Source organism: Sinohyriopsis cumingii, chromosome 18, assembly GCF_028554795.1.
Source record: "Sinohyriopsis cumingii isolate HCF-2022 chromosome 18, ASM2855479v2, whole genome shotgun sequence".
NCBI classification, from domain to species: domain Eukaryota; kingdom Metazoa; phylum Mollusca; class Bivalvia; order Unionida; family Unionidae; genus Sinohyriopsis; species Sinohyriopsis cumingii.
The window spans coordinates 14,561,835-14,584,068 of NC_142978.1; the positions used below are offsets into that span (position 1 = coordinate 14,561,835).

Sequence of the window (22,234 nt, forward strand, 5' to 3'; positions counted from 1 at the left end):
TCTTTAGATATGCTTTTGTTATATTGTTACACCTAACACTTTAGTATTTTGTACATGGCTCTGTTTTTAAAAGAAGAAAGTTAGTCCTTACATTTGACCTTTCGAACCATGTGTTTTAAAGACTCCATGACTGGTTATGTTTGATGAATCAGTTTTATTTGGGTATTCAGTACATACCAGATGCTGTGGGTAATCTTTCTTAGTATTATCGTCACACATTTCTGTATGTACCAGACACTATCATAATGATTACCACAGGGTTCCATATATACCAGATGCAGTGGGGTATCTTGCTCAGTATGATTACCAGCAGCAGAGGGGCTGTACAGACCGAAACTTTTTGCACAATAAACCCCTCCAGGAAACTATTCCTCGATAGAGGGCTTATTTCGACGAAATAAACCCTTCTATTCAGAATACAGGACAAAAAAAAATGTCCCCCGAAAACTCGAAGAGTTTCCAGGGACAAACTCGTTGAGTTTGCACTGACAACTTGGGTTACTTCAATAAATCTGAAACAGTTTCCGTGGCGGGGTCGTTATTGAAAAATCCATGGGTCGGGTCCATCCCCTCTGCTGCTCTGGGAAATGAGTTTCCAAGGAAAAACATTTTTATGTTGCAAATAGTGTATCAAGTCCAATACGGTATCTTGTTCTGGGATCGTGTAAATTTATTGTCACAAATCCGTGAGGTTTTCTTTGAGCATGACTGAAGAAATTTTTAAATTTATTTAAATCCATATCGCCACCACACCAGGTTTGATGAATATTTCTCAGTGTATGTGTATCAACTCCATTGAATATCGCAAGAAGATTACAATTATCCCTGATTACTTTAGGAATTTGTGTATAACGCTGAGTAACATAAATCACATCAGTGTTTTTGTGACGTCCCCGGGAAAATATTCTTGCGGGATTTTTTTGCTTGTCCAACATAACATCATCATACACTACTAGGTTGTTAATTGATTCATCAAGATCCTCGACGCTGGGGGCTTCTTCGATATCAGTGATAAATTCAACAACATCCTCACCGTCTTTACTCAGCGCGCTTGCACTCTCATTAAAATCTTTTATAACGTTATAGCATCGTTGATCATCTACAGATGGAGCTATCAAATACAGTTTATCCCATTTCATCCACTTCATTATCAAGTTCAGCAACAGCTGTGTTTTACCTGAACCGGATGGCCCAATTATAATCGCGCGGATAGAGTTTGGTAGCACTGAATTATGCTTAACTGGCTCTTTCTTTTTTGTCGCAGAAAAATCTGTAATTTCCATTTGTATATAAAGAATAATAATTATGGATCTATATTGTGTGAAGTGTAAGGCACGAACCCCTACGAATGATCTAACAACCATTACAACAAAAAATAACAGACAAGCACTTTCTGGTAAGTGTACGCGATGTGGCACAAAAAAATTTAGATTTAAAAAAAAAAGCGAGAATTTAGCGGAGGTGACATTGCAGCCAAACTTGGAAAGCTCCCCGGAACTCCCTGGGCAAAGTATCCCGGAGAAAAACATCTCCCAGGATACAATTACTGCGGTCCAGGGACCCGACTAGATATCAGACTTGATGAACAATCTAAACCAAAACCGGGAGAGTATCCGATAAACGCTATCGACGCAGCGTGTCACATACATGATGTTGCTTATCGAAGTAAAGATCTACAAGACAGGCATATCGCGGATGTGAAATTAATTCATGCACTAAGCGCCATAAAAAATAAATCATTTAAGGAGTCACTCGCTAATTGGTTAGTAAGATCAGCGATGAAATCTAAATTAGTATTAGGCGCTGGATAATTAAATAAAAATGCAAGCGATTTATTATTCCCCAATCGGATACTGGAGAGGTAACTCAGCAATTAATAAACTCGCCAACGCGGCATCAGTAACACGCGAGGTTGCCAAAAATTGGCTATCAAAACAAGCAATATGGCAAATCTACTTACCACCACCTCGACAAATCAACTTTGCACATTTTGATGTTAGTGTGCCCAATGAAGTTCATCAGGCTGACATACTATTCCTGCCTCATGATACTGTCCGTAGAAAAATATACAAATACGCGCTAACAGTAGTTGATGTTGCCAGTAGATACAAAGAAGCAGAACCGTTAGCGACTAAAACAGCGTCCGAAGTCGCCTCTGCGTTTAAACGAATTTATCAACGAGGACCTCTAAACTGGCCACGATTATTACAAGTTGATCCTGGCAAGGAATTTCAGGGCGCGGTGTCATCACTGACAAAGCAGCATAACGTTACCATACGACGAGGACATACTGAAATTCATCGGGATCAGGCAATTGTTGAGCGATTTAATAGAACACTCGCTGAGAGATTATTCGGATACCAGTATGCGAGGGAATTCATTTACGATACGAGATCTCGTGAATGGGTTGCAAGACTGCCAAACGTGATAGCCGCACTGAATAATGAAATTACCAGAACAACAAACATGAGACCTGTAAATGCAATCACAAAAAAATATATACCCCGCGTCAGTGAACGCGGACAACAGCAACAAAATGTTTCAACGCAGCCAGGGACGCTAGCGTCCCCACTGCTGGGTAATGTCACCGTTAGGTATTTATACGAACCAGGCGAACTAGAAGGAGGAAAAAAAAGAGCAACCGATCCCACATGGAGTGTTACTACACATAAGATATCCAGCATAACCAGATCAACTGGGAGAAACGCAATCTACAGATTAGATTCGACTGCTCCTCAACGCGGATTTAAACGCGAGCAACTTCAGGTGATTCCCGAGGATACACAATTACCACCCCGATCACTAAAGTGATCCGCACTGAAGTGATTCAATCATTTAAATAACTGCAGCAACACCTCTGCGTCGGTTACACTCAAGACAGGTCAACATCACATTTTCACGTGTATGACCGCGACTGCTATCTATTCTATCTACGGTGAATTGCCTTGGGTCGTTTTTCGAATACTGCCACAGCAATAAACAATTACAACTCGCACAGTGATTATTCTGCTGTTGTTGTAATTGTATTACAAATTCAACATCCAAACTTTGTTTGGGATCAAACTCTCTACCATTTTTTTTGTCGCTCTGTTTGTAACCGGCTAATTTCTTTCTTATTGTGTCATCAGCGATTGAGCTGTCGTTGACAACATCATCTAATACAATTCTTCGTAACTGACCTATCCTTCTTACTCTTGACACGGCTAAATAAACTAAATTTGACCACTCGATGCGATCATCAACAATCCAAACTGTTGTATCTGAAATAGTTAGTCCCTGCGAACTGTGGATGGTCATAGCGTATCCTAGCGTCCACGGGGATTTGCTCATTTTCAGTGCCTGTTCAACAGCATCAACATCAACTGTGACAATATCATTTAATACTAAATTCTGTTTCTCCGGACCCGACGCAGTCAGGCGCCCTGGAATATCAACATCAATATTCTGCAATCGCGTATCAGCTGGTCTATAACACAACGGCACTGGCAACATGGGAAATTTCTTCTGATGTAACTGAAATAACCGCTGCTGAAGTGTGTCCCTGACTATCTTTCTACTTGCCACAATTAAATCACCTGGTTTCCACGTTTCCCAAAAGTCGCTCAGCGAAGTCTCTGGAATTATTTCACGCATTATCTCACACTGGACTTTATTGGTTTGTAGCCTGATCAGTGCCTTAAACTCTTTCAGCGTTTCATCGAGTGCTCTAACATCGTTAGTTATTTCCTCATAATAATCTACAAAAGTTTTCAGCCACTCGTGTGGAGATTCACCTGTAAATGGGGGTGGTTGACCATGATCGCCGCACATCACCACTGCGGTATTTTTCTTTAGCAGCCAATCCAGAAACTGTTTTAATGTATCCAACGGCACAGTGTCTATCTCATCCCAGATGATTTTCTCGGGAATATATTTCGTTCCCATTCGTTCAGGTGTCCACGTGCCGCCGCTGTATTTGAAAAAACTGTGATACGTGCACGCGTTAACATCCCGTTGTCTCATCTCCCTGGCAAGTCTGTGTGTGGGTGTTAGCACAATCATGTCAGAGTTTCTAAATAATTCAATCGCTCGAGTTGTTTTACCAGAACCACCAGGACCGTTCAGATAAACTGTTTTGTGTCTTGTAACAGGATCGTGCACCGGCGGCAACAACGAAGTTGCCCCCGACGAAACCATCGAAGATATTTCTGCGCTGCGATACTCATCCTCGATTTCAACATCAGCCGATTTACAATATCCGTGTAACATTTCATTCTTTATTCTCCACGAGCCCCACGATGGATCATCCGATATAACATTATCCAACAGCGCTGAGTGTTTTTTATCAATATAAAATGAATCCGTTGCAACTCTCACTGCGGCAACAGGGAATCTATTGATCATCGACAACAAATTTATGGATACATAAGCCAGCATCGAAGATCTCAAATGTATGTACTGAGATGATTCTCCGTCAATATAACTAAAAACAGTCCCTAGTTTTTCCCCGTTTGACAGAAACACATCTTTGCGGTTACAGAACATGTTGTTCGTGGCTGCATCAGCGACAATAAGATCCAATTCAGTCTTGTCCATGATTAATCGACTGTGATGTTGTTTATGATCATACGCTCCACCTTGAGTGAATTTCCCTATTATTCTTCGTCCTAGATCTTTTGCTGTGCTTTCATCATTTCTGAGTTTGCTTTTAAGTACTTCAGGAGCTTTCTTGATGATAGCGTCGATAGAAGTTTCTGGATATTCTCGTGACCAATCTTCGATGACTTCTTCTAACGTAACCGGCGTTGGAGTTGGCAACCAAACTTCGGTTTGACGACAATAACATATAATCGCTTCGCTGACCGTCAGCGACAACAGTATTCGACTGTCAAGCATGTATCGCAATAACACTATCGGTGCCCATCGCTTCTCAACGAAATGTCTGCCAAACCAAACATAACACACAGGATGTAAATCCTTAGCGAATTTAAACGACGACACACAAGCAAATCCGGTCAAGTCAGAATCGGGTAAAACACCGTTGACAGCTACTCTTGTCATGGTATTGCCAGCGTGGCCAAACCGTTTAAAATATTCGCTGCATTCTCCACGCCCAAGGAAACTTCCTGGATAACACGCCGTCATGTCCACGGATATCATACCGCGGTGATCATACTGAGTATTCCACAAACCGCCGTGTCCGTATTCGACACAGCTCTGCTGGATATCAGCAAGAAAACTTTTCGGAGTTGGTCTCCATGAATTTCGTTCCCGGGCTACATGCGCGACAACACCCGGGACAGTAAAACAGTGTGTCAGTAACGTATCAGTGTTGCCAGCATGATATTTTTCTGCGAGTTTTTTCATTTCCTGCTGTAACGCCATTGTTCTGTATATTTCCCCGTTGGGTCTCACAAACTGATCATATTCTCCATCTTCGCTACTTCTGAATAACCACACAGACACTGGATCGGTTTAACTTATCTGATAAATAAAATCAAACATGCTCCCAGAATTGCTTTGCAATTCCGGATAATACTTCACAACACGGTCTTGCGGAAATATCCTAACCGAGTCAGTCCAGGCGTGACTGTTATGATCGATAATAGTTATTGGTGTTCCACGGGAATTGTATTTACACTCATACAATACCTCACCGGTTAACGATGAAACCGTTATAGGAAATTTTAGTAATCGCTCTAGCTCAGCAACATCATTTATTGACGCTCCTTTATCCGCTACTCGTGTCGCCCACGCTGTTATTTTAGTTTGTCTTAGCGGTGTTAGGCCGTTTCCTCGCATTGCATTTTTAAAATGTTCCATTACTCGCTCAGCTACACAATTCAACACCGACACCTTCATCGGTTTGAGTTTATCAACGCGTGGTTTCTTCATCGGATAAATTCCATAAACAACTGCGGTCACAGGATACGCTCTGGCATAATATGGTATATCAATCCCAACAAGTACTCCCGGTTTTGAGTCTTTACTTAACAGAACGGTTTTTCCACGAACGCCTCTGGCATCAAGAACAGGGTCTAGTTTGTCTCTGATAATCCACGTTCCCTCGCCGACTCCAACAATAAATTTTATCTGTACGAAATATCTTCTATCGTCGAGATACCCAATTATGTTACGCGCGATTGTATCGTTCATGGTAGCATCAATGATACGGTCACGAGAAATGCTTTGCATTTCCCGAGAAACGCTCGCGTTTCCGAGGATAATTTTATACGAAGACCACGTGTGTGCGGCACCATCACGACGAAACTCTTCTTTGGCATTCTTGATAACACCAATTACCTCTGCTAACTCTCTTCGTCGTGGATCAGCGGTTAACCGGTCAAGATCGAATCTAGAACCTGATATGGGTTTTATTCTGGATAGTCTTTCAAAACCCATTATTATAATTAAGACAAATATTTAAATAGACAAATATATTATATGATGAACCAATGCAAGTGGATCAAACTAAATTCATCAGCGCCGTGTAGCAAACCCTGCAGAGGCGAATACTGTGGACAACATGCTCAACAGGTCCGCGGTGGGAGTCTAGGACCGATACCGTGTATCAGATGCGGCATTGGAGTACGAGGAAAAACGCAATTATGTTCAGCGTGTGGTGGAAAACGCTATCGAGAACTAAAACGGTATTATGATAAAAAAAATCCAGACTGTGATAACGCTCTCAAATGCGAGCGTGATTACATAAATAAGTTTTCAGACAAATTATGAATTAGACAATGATTTGCTTATAGTATAATGAATCAAGAATTCGTCCGACATCCAACTATTCCAAATTATGAGGCAAACCGAGATGGCATAGTGAGAAACTACAGGCTGAGGAAACAAGTTGGTACAGTTGATAATGCTGGTTATTTAAGATTTACTGTTAGGAAAGGGAGGTATTTATGTCATCGTTTCGTCTATGAGGTTTTTAACGGAGAGATCCCTAAAGGCCTTGTCATTGATCATATTAACGGGAACAGACTTGATAACAGTATTGAAAACCTTCAAGCGATCACTCAGAGCAAGAATACCATACGAGGAAGAGTTAAATGTAAAACAGCTATAAGAAGAGCAGTGAAATCTGTGAATGTTGAGACTCGTGAAGAAATAATATTTCAATCAATGAGCGCAGCCGGTAGGTATTTCGGTATTTGTCCACCTTCTGTACAGCATGTCGCAGATGGGATCTACAAAACAGCATTTTCAAAGAAGCTCAAACAGAAGATTTCATTCTGTTATATAACTCTTATCGTTGACACAAACGACGATAACTCCTCCGAGAGTGTGTAACGCTTTGCAGAGTTGTCGTTGCTGGTCAGAGGATTTGCTCCCCCTAAGAAAGCCACCTTGATAAAATATTTTATCGAGTTCATAACATGTAATCATTTATTTACCGTAGAATATATATTTTTTTACAAACAATATCCTCGTTTTACTGAATATATCCGACTGTTTTGCTCTTCTGTGCTTGTTATATGACCGCGCTTAAGAAAACATACAATTAAAATATTTTAAACAAGTCCCGCCCACTGCTAGAGCGAATTTCCAACTCGCAAGTAACAGTTGGGTTATATACGAAATCGCTCCCTAAGACCTTTGGGTCGATCGAAAGTCAGCACGCGCAAGCAAAACCATAAATTTAATCCGCCAATGGCGGGTGTCTTTTGTGCACCATCCAATGGTCGATTCAATGGATGGTTTTGCTCTGCTGCTGACCGTAGAAAATGACCCACCTGTGTATGTTTGTGTCGTCATAGGATAAGGTCTTAGGATAAGTTAGGATAAGATTACATGTTCATTGTGCCTTTACTTGCTGTCATACTCGAATCAGAGGTTAAAGGTTGTCTGTTCTGTACCGTCTCTTAGGATAAGATTACATGTTCATTGTACCTTTGCTTGCTGTGATACTCGAATCAGAGGTAAAGGTTGTCTGTTCTGTACCGTCTCTTAGGATAAGATTACATGTTCATTGTACCTTTGCTTGCTGTGATACTCGAATCAGAGGTAAAGGTTGTTTGTGTTGTCAAATAAATGTTTGCCGGGCCTGCTAGAGAACTCGATCCTAGAAGCCAGGGCTGTCTCGTCTTGTAAATAAATGTGCCTCTGAGTCACTTGGCAGTCAGAGGGGTCCGTCCTTAGGATAAGTTACGTGTTATATGTTTGTCCTTGTCAATTCACTAAACACGTCCTCTTGAGCCTATAGAACGTTATTTGACGATCTAGAGGCTCTTGCAGGGGATAAAGTGTTTCGTGTTACATGTTGTATTGTCATGTCGGAAGCAGTCCTCGTGGGGTTCTAGAACGTTATTTGACGATCTAGGCCCTTGCAGGGGATAAATGTTTCCGACTGTCTCGTTTTGTTTTGGAAAGCTAGCGTTTCTCATGCAAAGTGTTTCTATTAAAAATATAAAAATATATAATAATATGAATCACGAAAATATAAATACCATACTTGTTGAAATTAAAGAATTACAACAGCGAGGTTTTAATATTTTACTAGACACTGAAACAATTATGTCAGATTTTGAATCCTTGAATGAGCTATCACGCTTGGGGAAGAACAATCTCCCTGCTCGTTATAGGTTCATTAAGGGTTTGCAAGATCGTGTTTACAGATCACTTGCCGGGATAACTGAAAATCAGGTATCTGAATTTATTCCACTGTGCCGTGCAGTTAAGAAGATTCGTCTTGGATTGTCACAAGAGTATGAGACTCGAAAATTAATTAGCACCAGGGTGAGACGGTTAAAAGGTTATATAAAGAATCTAGACACGGAAATGCCTTGCATTTCTGACAAAAATACTAGTGTTTCTGACTACGAGGCCGACAAGGAAGTATAAACCGCATAGCGTGTGACTCACAGCACAAAGTGAAAGTAGAACCTGAGAACGCTAGCGCCCCCCCCCCCCGCTTGGAGTGTAAAGCACATTTCCACGGGTAAAAAAAAAAGTGTATTATTTTTTTTGCCCTTGGAAACTCAAAGAGTTTCTCAAGTGAAGGGCGCTTTCAGATTTTCAGGATTTGCTTAAGCGTTTCAACATCAATACAGGAATGAGAATAGTTCATAATCTGTTCTCGTTGACACCAAACTATGATCATATGATTTTGCTGTAGCTCTGTTAATTGTGACGGAGTTAACAAGAAGTCTTCGTCACCATACACGTCAATAACTATTTTAACGGGGAAATACTGTTCTGGGAATGTCTGTATTTGAAATGCGGTTTTTATTGCCTCGTAAAGAATTTGCTTATCATGAATATGAACTCGTGCATGAATGTACTCGGGTTGATACATTATACACAACCGTTTTTTTTTAAATGCGTGCTAGCACTTTCAACGATAACTTATGCTGGTTTTGATAGGGTATTTGCACGATAAAATGACGAAAATGGATCAGTGCAGAAAAAAAAACTATTATAAATATTATGGATCCCTTGACTTAGGACTTCACCAGTAAGTTTATACTAACAGTCTCGTCACGCAGGTCCAACAAATTCCCCCTCTGGTCGGTGAGTTTGAAATTTATCGTTGACAACCACGGGTTATGACACCGTAGATAGACCGGATTGATTGGTTCTTGCACAATCAGAAAACCAGGGGGGTCTCTTGGTGTGAACGTATACAGGATAAACCCCTGTTGTGCCGTCGTAGTATCTGATGCGCTGTAACTGCCATCGATGACGTCACATACAAGATTGACCGCAATAACATCTGTGATATTTACGATCCCGGGTGAGATGTGTCTGCCATCGGATGCTGTACTGTTGTCGTGCTTGAGAATAACAGGTTGTGGTTTTATTCGTTCGTACGCGGCAAGAATATCTTCGAAAGATTGATCGATGAGATCAGAGACTGATTTTCTCAGCTCGGGCACGTTATATCCAGGAAATTTAAAATCTGAAATATCATTCACTTGAATACCATATTTAATTGCAAAATCTGCTCTGGCTATCTGTCTATAATTATCATCGATATAGTCTTTAAGATCCAGTAAAGCCTGAATTATTCTTAGATTTATAGTTTCCATGGCCGATGCGAGTTTGTTTAGTTTTTCTATGGTTGTGATAATATTATCACGCGGACTTGTTAAATCAGAAATATAATCTTGGAAATATACTCGCAGGAGTTGTAGCTGTTGTTTATGTACTAGATTGATCGGAATAAATAATTCAGATTCTATATCATCTAGACGGTAAACACGGAGCTCCTGCCCCCCCTTAACACGTGGAGCTTCTATACTCCAAGTATCGGGCATTAAAGTACTTTTTCTTGCTAGTAATTGATCTGCAAGGAGTAAATAATAATTGTACTCGAGGTCGTGTAGTGCTTCTTTATAGGTCATAAAATCCGATTTTTCAGGTTTTGGTGGACGAGGTTTAACCTCGGGGGCCTTTGGCCATCCTAATAATGTTCGGATTGAGCTGTTATAAATATCCACGGCGTATCCTGGCGTTGAGATTTCAATGACCGCAGACAGCGTTGGTTCATGAGCTGTTATAGATATTTTGGCTTCCTTGCCGGTGATTCGTTTTATTTGGCGTTGTATCTCATTATTGATTTCTTCGATCTGATAACTCCCAGTGGGAAGTGTAATTGTATTCCAGTCAAGTTCACCCTGTTCGCCGGAGTCGGCTTTGCTTTTCCCGAACACGAATGAATTATTTGGCTGCAGACCACCAAATGATGCCGACCTAACATTGGGCCAGCTGTGATACACACTGAGCTTTGCTAACGCGATTTCACTCACTGGAATTGGAGTTCGAAAATTAATACCGAATTCTGGTGTCGTCGAGGACACTGAGATCATTGTGGTCCTTACCGGTGTTGTGTTTGTGACTATTTGTTGAAGCAGTTCTATTGACATTATTTATTTGTTTAGTTTTCAAATAGTCATTGTACGCATCTGACATTAGTTTGAATTCAGAATCTGATATCGTAGCGTCGCTACTTTGCACGTCTAACGATGATGATATCAGCGATGATAATTTCTGATATGCGGTCGTGGCTGTATTTAATTTTGTCGTGTAATCGTGTAATTTTGTGTTAGCACATGATGATATTTTTTTTGCTATGATGCCGAAAACTCCAGCTGTTGTTGTGGCCGCGGAAACACAGATCGTGGCGGCGACTGCTGCAGTTACCGGAGTGACCGCTGATAGTATTGCTCCGGCAGATGCAACAACGGCAGATACTGAATAAACCATAATATCCAGCACTGTTATGCGGCGCTTGTATTTTTTTACTTTTTGACTAGTTACTTCGATGACAGTTTTTAACTCAGATTGCCACTCACGGACTTGATTGTATCGATATTGTTGAGCATCTGGCGTCGTTAACATTATTCAATTACGCGGTAACCAATTGAGGCGTTGCAGCGACGAATTCCAAACAAAACCAGTAAGATGTTGCTGTTAAACTATCGTCCTCGGCTTCAAGCATAAATGTTTCCTCGGTTCCGCTGTTTAGTATTACAGTGCAAACCCCGGAATACTTATCGGTGGAATGTCTCCAAGGATATGTTGTGAAGATTTCAAATTTAGCGGCTGAAAACACAGACAACCTGTAAACACCGGTGGCTGTTGCTGTATATTTGATAGTGTTATTTTGTCGTGACCATGTTGCGAATCCCGATGATACCGTGAATACGATGTTGGTGATATGCCCCGGAGTAACTCCAGTGGGAACTTTAATCAAACTGGTTTTGTTAACGATATCAGGAATACCCGATACGATATCCTGCTGTGTTTGTTTGATCGTGTTAATGTCGGTCTTTACATCAGCGAGTTTTACATCGACGACTGGAGGAGTCCCAAAGAACTTATCCACGACCTCATCAGTTTTTACGAAGTTTCTTCGAAATCTTGTAAACGCGCCCACGTGAACATCATGCTCTGCACGCAGCGTATTTAGTTTACCGTTGACGATGTCCACGTATTGTTTGTTTGACGCATCCTGGTCGGATTCGGGATTCGCTAACGCGGTTATTTTGTTGCCGCTCATGCTGAGTTCGCCTGTCATCGTGTCACCGGCTTTTTTCACACATTTATCAACACCTTTATCAATACTGTCTTTGATGCTTGCGATTGATATATTCGAGTCCTTGATCCGGCCGCCATCACTAAATGCAACGAAGTTATCCTTGGTAGCTCCAAGAACTCTGCGAATTATATCATTCCACTTAATGTTGCTCGTTCTTAGTTTTCCTTGCCTGTCTTGGAAAATAGCAACTTCATCTGGGTCAACTCCAGCTATATTCAAAAGATTATCGACTTCATCTTTGGTCGCATATTTTGAGAGATCAGCATCTGTGCTTGGTTTACCTCCTCGTGTGAAAGGTCTTCCGTAAATATCCACCTATATTCTTATTGCTGTTTTTCAAATGCTAGCATTTCTCGATGCGGTATATTCATACACTACTTTATGAGGAGGAGTTGCTGGATTTCTTGAGATTGCATCAAGAACATTTAAAACCTCCCTCCCACAAATGGGCGGATCAATTAATGTTTGTGTTGGTAACGTCGACTGCCACACTGGAACATTAGAAAATCTGCTGACATACTTGAGAAACTCAACTGGCGGTGCTAAACCGTACGAATCAAAATAGATAATTCCACGTGGATCGATCGCGTAAGCAACCCAGTGAGTTCCCGGACCATCTTTGTTGTCGAGATTGATAATGCCAGTTTCTGGATTATTCGGTCGTTGCGGTAATTGATCTCGCATAAATACGCCTCTGAAATGTTTTACACGCAATTTTTTAACAGCATCGAGTAAATCAAAATTGCTCAACGGCGTTAGAATTTTTTTGGATACCATGATGGTGGAGTTCCTGGTAGTCTTAGACCGCGTCCCTTTTTTTTCTTGTATCCTTTTCCCGTTGCCTTTTTTAGTGCCATTCCAGCTGCAGTTCCAACTGCACCGAGTGCTGCGGCTTTTGCTACGGCTGGTGCTGCCGCGGCAATCAACGCCGGTATTGCTGCGAGAAGAGGAAATATTCCACCGGTTTTAGTCATGTCCTTGATAGCTGCAGCAGAGAAATCAAGTCGGACACCGGTTTTTGCTGTTAGTGCCTTATTAAAATGTTTAAGCTGAGTATTAGTCAACGACAATTTGTTTGGACCACCAGTAATCTGATCTCGTTTTAGTGTTATTGATGTCCCGCACGTGCTTGCGTTCTTTGATTGCAATTTCTTCGTTTGACCGGAAGTCAAGGTGACATTAACATGACTGTATGACATTATATCCTAAGTTTGATTTTAATTGCGTTACATATTCTCGATTGGAGCGTCGATGACCCTCATTCGTCCGCCAACACCTTCAAGCAGCATTGCTTTATCGGAGAGTATGACAGCAATCGCTCTGTAACCACCAGCAGGAACACCTACACGAGCTCGGAAATGTAGGTCGACAACAGATTGTTTAACCAGATCAAGATGTTCCAGCGAAAAGTAATAAATCGGATATAAACTCATAAAGTCTCGCTGTGATATTTGCAGGCCAGTGTCTACATTAAGGTCGCGCCCCATAAATGACATCAGACGATGATACGCGCGTGCGACACGATGATGTTCGAAATCTATTAATATATCCTCAGATGGCTCCTGATGCCCATTTATTCTCAACGAAACTTCAGAAACTCCAAGTGTATCAAATACCATTGGATTTCTTTCCTGGCTATCTGTTCTAGCACGGTATTGAAATGCAATGAAAATATGTCGTGGTGCTGATACTCCTTGTTGCGATGATATATGCCATGTAAACAACCCACCATTATCACCCTGAATAACGTCTGTGGTTGTTGTTTTCCAGGATAGCAGTGATTTACCGCCCGTGTCCATGAAAGACAACAGTCGTTGTTCTTCGGTGATTGACGGAGACAACACTGGCATCCACAACCACAGTTTAGTTAGTATTACCTGACCAGGGGCAACAGCAGCATCTCGCCAGATAGCGTCATTATCATCAGGTTTTCGCACAAGTACAACTGTGTGTTTGGCACCGAATATGACCTTGTGGACATCTCTGCAGAATCCAAAGATGTGAGACAATGGAATCACACCTGAGAACTCTTCATCTCCACTTAACATCGATCTACGTGTTGCAAAACCCAAATTAAAATTTTCGTTCATCGATGCAACTGCGTCACCGGCATTATTCATTGTTACATTCCTGTTCTCGGGGCTGTCGGTTATATCCTTTGCAAACATCATTGATGGTCCGGCTGATCTGGTGTAATCATCCGAGTATCTCGCCAACCCGAGAATTGTTGTGGCAACGTCGACGTTATCATGAATTGTTTCAATTTCTTTTCCATCTATCATGTAAATAGCGGATTTAAATAACGCCATGATGCCGTTGTTAACAAATCCAACTCGGTCGCCGATTCCGTAGTTAGTGTTATCATTCTTTAAAAGCCTACCTTCAACTTCGATGAAGGCCTCAGCGGGCAAGAAGTATCTACTTGTATCCTGGACCTGTAGTTCAATTCTTCCGCGTTGGTTAGGATCACGTGCTTCATAAGAATAATATTGAAAATCACGTACAGAATCATCTTTAAGTACTGGTTTGGACATATCAAACGCGTCATTGGATTTTCGTGCAAACATTATTATTATTTGTGATGATCTAATTAAAATGTTATCGTCACCGGAAACCACTACCAGCTATCAAATTAGCAGTTACACTATCTTGCAACGCTTTGGAGGTAATTCCTGCTGTTGCGATCTCAGCTAATTTCTGATTTACGGCCTTATTTACTACGCTACTAACATTTGCCGGCATAGCTTCAGTGGATGGTAGTTTTACTGGCACCAACCTCTCGACTGGGTTTTTTTTTCGTATCAGCTGTGCTAGTCGATCCTTGATTGATTGAAATGCTTTCCCGGCAAGACTACCAACAGTGCCAATGGCTTTATCCTTGACAACATCAGCGGCTTTCATCGCGAATTGTTTTGCTAACGGTCCAGCTTTCGGAGCGATTCTTGTGACTAAATCCCTAACAACATCACCGACTCCATCTCCGTAAACAACCTCGTATACTGGTAATCGTGAGTTTACTACTCTGACACTTCTTGGTCTGCGAAAAGAATCGTGTAGTATCATTTTATTTAATTATTGTTTATCTAACTGAATTTGCTAGCAAATTTAATTATTAGTCGCTGTGGTAACCGTCTGCGAGTTCATCAATGAGCCCCCGGTAGATGCTGATATCCATGATGCCACGCTGAAATAGTCTCTGACAGATATCTGCGGCTTCATTTATAATTTCCGGAGAATTGTTTCCGGCACGTCTTCCTCCGATGAGAACTTCCAACCGTGATACATCATCGATGATATTATTAGGGCAGGCAATAAAACCGGATCCTAAACCCTCCCCTGTTGATGGTACAATTCTTGGGGATAAAATGTCTTGAGGCAAACTTTCAGAAGATGTTGTTAAGCTAATTATCGGCGACCTAGTTTGTTTGAATTTTTGGCCCCGCGGACTTCCTTCAGATGCAGCCTCGTATTCACTTAACGGAGTTAGGTCAGGATCTATTGCTCTTCGCCGTGAAGGATATTGTTGTCGTTCTGTGTGTTGCAACGGTGATTTTTCTTCTTGAGGTTGCGATGGTGGAATTTCAAGTTTACGTATAGCATCTACAAGTCTATCGTATTTTGTATCGTCCCTGCTGATTTGTTTTTTATTTTCACGTATACGATACGAATATTTGATAAAATTATCATCTGTCATAGAACCGTGTTCTGGGTTTAAAGACACATCTCTTCTAATCAATCCTAACAGTATTGTCTCAGGTAATTTCTCTTCTGGTACATTTTTAAGAAGTTCAATATAATCCGGCGTAAATCTTTTGGCGGGGTCAGTAATTCTCCCTGTTACTCGCTTACCAGCAGGTACTGACACAACAACTTCATCGGGTGGAGGCGGGGGTTTAAGTCCAGCTGAAATATCCTGTAAAATTTTCCTTTGCTCTATTAAAGCCTCTTTGGTAACAGCTGCGGATTTTTCAGTAGCTTTGGTCACGGGTTTAAATAATTCCTCCGTAGTCTCTGCAAAGCCTTCCCGTGCTTGCTGTCTTAGTTGTAATTTTTGTCTGACACTATCACGGACAGGAAGAAATTTCTGAATTGCTTCGAGACGTTCTCGAGCTAATCTAGTCGTATGTGCTTCTCCAATATTTGCCATTATTTATTTGTCAATGATTTAATTCCGCTAACATAAAAATGTTTTTCCTTGGAAACTCATTTCCCAGAGCAGCAGAGGGGATGGACCCGACCCATGGATTTTTCAATAACGACCCCACCACGGAAACTGTTTCAGATTTATTGAAGTAACCCAAGTTGTCAGTGCAAACTCAACGAGTTTGTCCCTGGAAACTCTTCGAGTTTTCGGGGGACATTTTTTTTTGTCCTGTATTCTGAATAGAAGGGTTTATTTCGTCGAAATAAGCCCTCTATCGAGGAATAGTTTCCTGGAGGGGTTTATTGTGCAAAAAGTTTCGGTCTGTACAGCCCCTCTGCTGCTTTACCACAGGGTTCAGTTTGTACCTGACACTATGGGTATCAGAATAGTTACCAGAGGGTTCAGTATGTACCAGACACTGGGGGTATCAGAATGGTTACCAAAGGGTTCAGTATCTACCAGACACTGTGGGTATCAGAATGGTTACCACAGGGTTCAGTATGTACCAGACACTGTGGGTATCAGAATGGTTACCAAAGGGTTCAGTATGTACCAGACACTGTGGGTATCAGAATGGTTACCACAGGGTTCAGTATGTACCAGACACTGTGGGTATCAGAATGGTTACCACAGGGTTCAGTATGTACCCGACACTATGGGTATCAGAATGGTTACCACAGGGTTCAGTATGTACCAGACACTGTGGGTATCAGAATGGTTACCACAGGGTTCAGTATGTACCAGACACTGTGGGTATCAGAATGGTTACCACAGGGTTCAGTATGTACCAGACACTAGGGGTATCAGAATGGTTACCACAGGGTTCAGTATGTACCAGACACTGTGGGTATCAGAATGGTTACCACAGGGTTCAGTATGTACCAGACACTGTGGGTATCAGAATGGTTACCAAAGGGTTCAGTATGTACCAGACACTGTGGGTATCAGAATGGTTACCACAGGGTTCAGTATGTACCAGACACTGTGGGTATCAGAATGGTTACCACAGGGTTCAGTATGTACCCGACACTATGGGTATCAGAATGGTTACCACAGGGTTCAGTATGTACCCGACACTGTGGGTATCAGAATGGTTACCACAGGGTTCAGTATGTACCAGACACTGTGGGTATCAGAATGGTTACCACAGGGTTCAGTATGTACCAGACACTAGGGGTATCAGAATGGTTACCACAGGGTTCAGTATGTACCAGACACTGTGGGTATCAGAATGGTTACCACAGGGTTCAGTATGTACCAGACACAGTGGGTATCAGAATGGTTACCACAGGTTTCAGTATGCTTTAAGGATGAGTACATACAGGATTAATACAATTAGTAGTCAGAAACGTGTAAAACATTATAGATGAGTATGTGATAATAATGTTATAAAGATAGCAGCACTGAATTAAACAAAATCATGCAGATGATTGTTTCTGTAGATGTTGACTAAGAAGCTTTTTAAAAACTTGGCATGTGTCAGCTGACTTTATATAAAGGTGGTATGGAATTCCTTAGTTTGGCTCCTGAAAAAGCAAAACTCTTCTTATAAAACTCTGAATTTGGTTTAGGTAAATATAACTTGTTGTTTGAGATGGATGTTAGTTCATACATATGTACATTTTTACCAAATTTAAAGTTACATTTAAGATAATCAGGAGCCAAACTATGTAAGGATTTATAGACTAGTAAACCCTTCTGAAATTGAGTTCTCTGCTGAAATGGTTAGGGGTTTTAAAAAATTGTTGTTGGTGTATCTAAATTAGCATCAAGAATAACTCTAGCTGCTCTTTTTTTAAATTTCAGTAATCTTTCCTGATTTTCTGTACAGTATTACAACAGATATAACATCAGTATTCTAGGTGAGGCATGATATATGCATTGTAGAATATCTTTCTCTGTTCTTGAGGGAAATAAGATTTTATTCTTTTCAAGAGATAAAGCAGTGAGTTAACTTTTTTGATGACCATATTAACTTATATTTTCCAGCACAAGATATTGTCTATCATAATGCCAAGTAGTTTTTCATTTTTAGACTGTTGTATATCCATTCCTTTTTTCATTACTTAGAAATCATTTGTCTCTGCTTTTACTCTTGCTTGACTACCTGTGATCATGGCTTTTGTTTTGGCTGCATTTATCTTCATACCATCATGTTCACACCAGTTATTTATTTTTACCATATCTTTAGTTAATTTAGTACTAATTTCAAACTGTTGATCCAATATTATTTATACCAGATGCTGTGGGCAGCTCTTTCAGTATAATTGCCACAGGGTTCAGTTTATACCAGACACTATGGGTATCAGAATGGTTACCACAGGGTTCAGGGTTCAGTATGTACCAGACACTATGGGTATCAGAATGGTTACCACAGGGTTCAGTATGTACCAGACACTGTGGGTATCAGAATGGTTACCACAGGGTTCAGAATGTACCAGACACTGTGGGTATCAGAATGGTTACCAAAGGGTTCAGTATGTACCAGACACTGTGGGTATCAGAATGGTTACCAAAGGGTTCAGTATTTACCAGACACTGTGGGTATCAGAATGGTTACCAAAAGGGTTCAGTATTTACCAGACACTGTGGGTATCAGAATGGTTACCACAGGGTTCAGTATGTACCAGACACAGTGGGTATCAGAATGGTTACCACAGGGTTCAGTATGTACCAGACACTGTGGGTATCAGAATGGTTACCACAGGGTTCATTATGTACCAGACACTGGGGGTATCAGAATGGTTACCACAGGGTTCAGTATGTACCCAACACTGTGGGTATCAGAATGGTTACCAAAGGGTTCAGTATGTACCAGACACTGTGGGTATCAGAATGGTTACCATAGGGTTCAGTATGTACCAGACACTGTGGGTATCAGAATGGTTACCATAGGGTTCAGTATGTACCAGACACTGTGGGTATCAGAATGGTTACCAAAGGGTTCAGTATGTACCAGACACTGTGGTTATCAGAATGGCTACCACAGGGTTCAGTATGTACCCGACACTGTGGGTATCAGAATGGTTACCAAAGGGTTCAGTATGTAACCAGACACTGTGGGTATCAGACTGGTTATCACTGAGTTCAGTGTGTAACCAGACACTGTGGGTATCAGACTGATTATTACAGGGATTAAAATGTACCAGAAAATGTATTTATCTTGCTCAGTATGATTATCACAAGCTTCAGTATAGGCCTGTTTGTAGATAGCTGTTGTTACTGTCCCTGATAATAGGCTCCCTTGAAGAGCTCTTCAGTGCATTGAAATAAAAAAATCATGTGCACAAATTTATAATCCCTATTTGTGGCAAGCAATACCCCATTATGGGTGCATCAACTTGGCTGCCTGAATTGACAGAAAAGTGTGTACATGTGTTTTTTTGTTTTTGAGTTTGAATCTATATTATCATTAAAAATCAACCCATCATACATAAATTCTCCTATTTAAAGCATTTTATTATTATTATTATTATTATTACTATTAAATAAATCATCCATACACTTATTTATATAAATTTATTGTTTCCCAGGTAACCCTAGATGTGTAAATAGTCAGGTTTATTTTTTTATGAAAGTTCTTGTGCTTAGAAAAAGAGAGGTCTGAATTAGATTTGTCTGGAAATGACACATTAGAAAAACAATTATCAGTTCTGTCTAATATGTAATAAACACTGGGATTTGAATGATTACCACAGTGCTCAGTATGTACCAGATACTGGGCTTTGAATGATTACCCCAGTACTCAGTAGGTACCAGACACTGGGATTTGAATGATTACCACAGTGCTCAGTATGTACCAGATACTGGGCTTTGAATGATTACCCCAGTACTCAGTAGGTACCAGACACTGGGATTTGAATGATTACCACAGTGCTCAGTATGTACCGGACACTGGGATTTGAATGATTACCCCAGTACTCAGTAGGTACCAGACACTGGGATTTGAATGATTACCACAGTGCTCAGTATGTACCGGACACTGGGATTTGAATGATTACCCCAGTACTCAGTAGGTACCAGACACTGGGATTTGAATGATTACCACAGTGCTCAGTATGTACCGGACACTGGGATTTGAATGATTACCCCAGTACTCAGTAGGTACCAGACACTGGGATTTGAATGATTACCACAGTGCTCAGTATGTACCGGACACTGGGATTTGAATGATTACCCCAGTACTCAGTAGGTACCAGACACTGGGATTTGAATGATTACCACAGTGCTCAGTATGTACCGGACACTGGGATTTGAATGATTACCCCAGTACTCAGTAGGTACCAGACACTGGGATTTGAATGATTACCACAGTGCTCAGTATGTACCGGACACTGGGATTTGAATGATTACCCCAGTACTCAGTAGGTACCAGACACTGGGATTTGAATGATTACCACAGTGCTCAGTGTGTACCGGACACTGGGATTTGAATGATTACCCCAGTACTCAGTAGGTACCAGACACTGGGATTTGAATGATTACCCCAGTACTCAGTAGGTACCAGACACTGGGATTTGAATGATTACCCCAGTACTCAGTAGGTACCAGACACTGGGATTTGAATGATTACCACAGTGCTCAGTATGTACCAGACACTGGGATTTGAATGATTACCCCAGTACTCAGTAGGTACCAGACACTGGGATTTGAATGATTACCACAGTACTCAGTAGGTACCAGACACTGGGATTTGAATGATTACCACAGTACTCAGTAGGTACCAGACACTAGGTATCATGTTCAGTATGTACCGGACACTGGGCTTTGAATGATTACCCCAGTACTCAGTAGGTACCAGACACTGGGATTTGAATGATTACCACAGTACTCAGTATGTACCAGACACTAGGTATCATGTTCAGTATGATCATGACATGACTCAGTAGGTACCAGATACTAGGACCGGTTCCTTGTGTAAGGATAATATGAACCCTTAGGCAAGTAGTACCATACATGCTGATAAACAAAATGAACAGAACCCTTGGGCAGGTTGCTAACAGGGGAAGATGGGCCTCATGCTGCATTAGGCAGGATGCTAACAGGGGAAGATGGGCCTCATGCTGCATTAGGCAGGTTGCTAACAGGGGAAGATGGGCCTCATGCTGCATTAGGCAGGATGCTAACAGGGGAAGATGGGCCTCATGCTGCATTAGGCAGGTTGCTAACAGGGGAAGATGGGCCTCATGCTGCATTAGGCATGTTCTGGGCATGATGATATTCTGTTTTTGGAGCTTTTTCGGGAACTCTCACTAAACAGGGTTCTTACGGTCTTTGAAGGTCTTTGACAGTTTTAGAAAAATGAGGTAGCATTTTCAAAGCCTTGAAAGTTTGGGAAAATCAAGTAGATTACCCTGAAGTCTTTAAAAGTCTTTGAAAATTGAAACGAACTCAAACATTTTAATATCTTTCCAAAATCACAAATAAAATTGTCCAAGGTTGTTAGATCGGATGTAGTCAAATTTTCCTGGTTTCTTTTTTTCTAAATTAGGAAATTAATTATAGTTTGAATTGCATCATTAAAAAAATATTGTAGTATTTTGCATTTGTTGTTTTCTCATACAACATAACTTGTATACAAAATGTAACAAAATACAAAGTGAATATAGGTCTTGAAAATCTATGTTTGTAGTCTTTGAAAGTTTGGGAATTGAGAATTCTGTATGAACCCTGCTAAAGAACTCACTGAAATGTAACTGAATGTACAAATATTGACAGATGCTGGAAGAGGCAGAGAAGTGTTACGCAGAAGATACAAATGTACAGGATGTGGAAATGGAGGAGAATGGTAATGAAGAGGAAGGTACAGTAACCAGGCATTAAAATCTTTTTTAAAGTTGCCCATGAGCCAGCCAGTACTGACATAATTTTACTTTCCCATGTACAATTTTACATATTGTGTGTAAAGGTGTTACGTATATCACATTTATTTCCTAAGAGCTTACCTAAATCCAATTATCACATTTCTTTCCTGAGAGTTTACCTAAATCCAGATATTACATTTCTTTCCTGACAAGTTGCCTAAATCCAGATATCATATTTCTTCCCTGAGAGTTTACCTA

At 40.9% G+C, this 22,234-nt stretch overlaps 1 protein-coding gene across 1 annotated transcript in view; it reads left to right on the forward strand.

Annotated features, from left to right (window-relative positions):
- LOC149776131 (bifunctional 3'-5' exonuclease/ATP-dependent helicase WRN-like) overlaps positions 1–22,234 on the forward strand; it is a 202,244-nt gene that overhangs the window by 19,692 nt on the left and 160,318 nt on the right. The window contains exon 4 of the mRNA XM_089942399.1: positions 21,891–21,975. Coding sequence (XP_089798525.1) covers positions 21,891–21,975 — 85 coding nt within the window. The remainder of the gene's footprint in view (positions 1–21,890; positions 21,976–22,234) is intronic.